Here is a 3076-nt window from a genome sequence, read left to right on the forward strand (position 1 = left end):
CATTTTTGAACACAGCCAAGCACTACACGGAGACATATCTTGTGCTAGGGCTACCCTAGATAATATTTATATTTGTTGGTAAATAAGTTTTACTTTGTTTTTGTGGATAAGGCCGGAAATAGATAAACATTTAGCTTTTTTTTTGTTTTGTGATCAGTCAGCTGACACAATATTTCCTTATTTCCTATCCTAGCCGGAACCGCTGTATAATCATCGCGGTGACGAGACGCTCCGCCCACTCCGATGTTGTGATTTTGGATCCATCGACATCTTTTTATCCCCCAAAAAGAAAACCTTCAAGATTTCAACATGAACAACACGTTACAGCACTGGAGGGAAGCCGCCACCCTGATCTTGGCTGCCGGGCTGCAGCATGGCAGCGTCATTCCCAAAATGGCCGCCCAGCTGTCCCGGAGCGATGAGCGCAGGAGGAGCGCGTTCGACTACGAGGTGCTGCTGCTGAAGCGAAGCCAGAAGAGCGGCTTCATGCCCAACGCTTTCGTCTTCCCCGGAGGGGTGGCCGACGTCTCCGACTTCTCCAACGACTGGGTCAAGGTCTTCGAGGGGCACGCCAACAAACCAAACTTCGGCCTGGGCGTGGTCAGGCAGCCGCCCGGCACCAGGTCCCCCATGTTTGTCATGGACAGGGTGAAGTCGGGCTCGTCCATCCCCGGAGAGGTCGCCTTCAGGATCTGCGCCATCAGGGAGACGTTCGAGGAGTCGGGGATATTGCTGGTGGTCCCGGGCGCCGCCGAAGTGGACGCTCACCGGGACCTCGCGGCCGCTTACGAAGGGGGCGGAGAGGAAGTGGCGAGGTGGAGGGAGGAGGTGCAGAACAATCCGCTGCAGTTCATTGAGATGTGCAAGGAGCTGCGCTGTGTCCCGAACATCTGGGCGCTGCACGAGTGGGGCAACTGGCTGACGCCCATGTTCGCCAAGAGTTCCCCGAGAAGGCGCTTCGACACCGCCTTCTACATCGCCTGCTTGCAGAAGAAGCCGCTCACCGCGGATGACCAAAAGGAGATGACTTCCTTTAACGTGAGTGGCGTGAAAGGGACCTGTCCTGGTCATTTAAAGGATAAGTACACAGGGCCGTAACTACGGATCACGGGGCTCCATAGCAAAAAATGCAATGGGGGGGGGGATGACTTCCCGCTGAGCTCCTCTTGTGCCTCCAAAGTCTTCTCTACACTGTAGAACAGGGCTAGCAAAACTCCGGCCCTCCAGCTGTGGTGAAACTACAAATCCCATGATGCATCTCTCTTCAGGAGTCATGTCTGTGGCTGTGAGAATCTTGCAATGCCTCATGGGATTTGTAGTTCCACCACAGCTGGAGGGCCGGAGGTTTGCTACCCCTGCTGTAGACTATACCTAGGATTAGAATTGTCCTTCATTGCAACCACTACGACTCTTAAAAGGAGAACTATGGGGTTAAGGCTTTTCCCCGTAGTTCTCCTTAGGGTAACGGGAGGACACAAACTAGCGTCCTCCCGTCACCCTAAGCTCAGTATTCAGCTGCAGCTCGCGGTATACTGAGACGCTGAAGCGGATCCCGACAATTGTGCCGGGATCCGCCCAACTGCGTGACTGACAGCTGGCTCTGCCTATCTAGAGGCAGAGCCAGCTGTACCCGCCCCCTCCCCCGTCAGTTCCGCCAGTCAGCGCTGGCGGATCGGAGGGGGGAATCCAGCCCCTCCCCTGTCACGGCAGAGAGCCGTGACAGGATCGAGAGGTGAGCGAACGCCGCTATGTGTTCGCTCACCTCCCGATCTACTGAGCCGACCTGTGACAGTCTCATTGTCACAGGTCGGCTAGAACTATGAGGTGAGTGAAAAGCACTCACCTCATAGTTCTCCTTTAATGATACACTCCTGTAGTATCTTCACATGTTCTAGGTTTAATCTGCCTCAACAACCTTAATGGGGCCCCCTTCCACCCCCAGGCCCCATAGCAGCTGCATGGGCTGCTATGGCTATATTTACGCCAATGCATAGTTACGCTATAGTTACATAGGATTAGAATTGTCCTCAACTGCCCCCGGATGACTTCCCACTGAGCTCCTCTTGTGCCTCCAAAGTCTTCTCTACACTGTAAACTATACATAGGATTAGAATTGTCCTCAACTGTAACCACTCCAGCTCTTAATGATACACTACTGTAGTGTCTTCACATGTTCTAGGTTTAATTTTCATCAACAACCTAATGGGGCCCCCTTCCACCCCAGGCCCAATAGCAGCTGCATGGGCTGCTATGGCTATAGTAACGCCAATGCATAGTTACGCTAAAGTTACATAGGATTACAATTGTCCTCAACTGTAACCACTCCAGCTCTTAATGATACACTACTGTAGTGTCTTCACATGTTATAGGTTTAATTTGCCTCAACAACCTAATGGGGCCCCCTTCCACTCCCAGGTCCCATAGCAGCTGCATGAACTGCTATGGCTATAGTTACACCAAAGCATAGTTACACTATAGTTGCATAGGATTAGATTGTCCTCAACTGCAACCATTACGACTCTTAATGATACACTACAGTATTATCTTCACATGTCCTAGGTTTAATTTGCCTCAACAACCTAATGGGGCCCCCTTCCACCCCCAGGCCCCATAGCAGTTGCATGGGCTGCTGTGGCTATAGTTACACCAATGCAAGTGCATATTAAAACAAAGAACAGTCATCCTTTAGGCCCCTTAAAGGTGATGTTACTGCTCCCTCCCCATGCAGAGATGAATACTTACTGAGTTCCCACGTGCCCGGCCTCAGTTGTTGTCCTGTAGAGGATGTCCTCTTCTCCTTGTTGTGCCAGTGCAGTACATCCCTATTGACTTGTGTGGGGCTTGTCCACCTCTGTCTCCTGGCTGGGAGATGAGACCCATAGAAGTTAGTGGGGATATACTGCAGAAGGAGACGTCCTCTACAGAATGTCCACCAACAACCGAGGCCGGGATCGTCAGAACCCGGTAAGTATTCATCTCTGCATGAGGAGGCAGGTAGTGGTGATGTCACCTTAAAGGGAGCTAAAGGATAAGTGTGCTTACTTTGCATAGCAGCTCCCCCCCCCACCCCCCCCCC

The 3076-nt window shown here is 52.1% G+C and overlaps 1 protein-coding gene across 1 annotated transcript in view; it reads left to right on the plus strand.

The window, feature by feature from the left end:
- The first annotated feature begins 242 nt into the window (after window positions 1–242).
- NUDT19 (nudix hydrolase 19) overlaps window positions 243–3076 on the plus strand; it is a 5492-nt gene continuing 2658 nt past the window's right edge. The window contains exon 1 of the mRNA XM_018570006.1: window positions 243–1038. Coding sequence (XP_018425508.1) covers window positions 310–1038 — 729 coding nt within the window. The 5' untranslated portion in view covers window positions 243–309. The remainder of the gene's footprint in view (window positions 1039–3076) is intronic.

This window comes from Nanorana parkeri, unplaced genomic scaffold, assembly GCF_000935625.1.
Source record: "Nanorana parkeri isolate BGI_ZX_2015 unplaced genomic scaffold, ASM93562v1 scaffold1441, whole genome shotgun sequence".
NCBI classification, from domain to species: Eukaryota; Metazoa; Chordata; class Amphibia; order Anura; family Dicroglossidae; genus Nanorana; species Nanorana parkeri.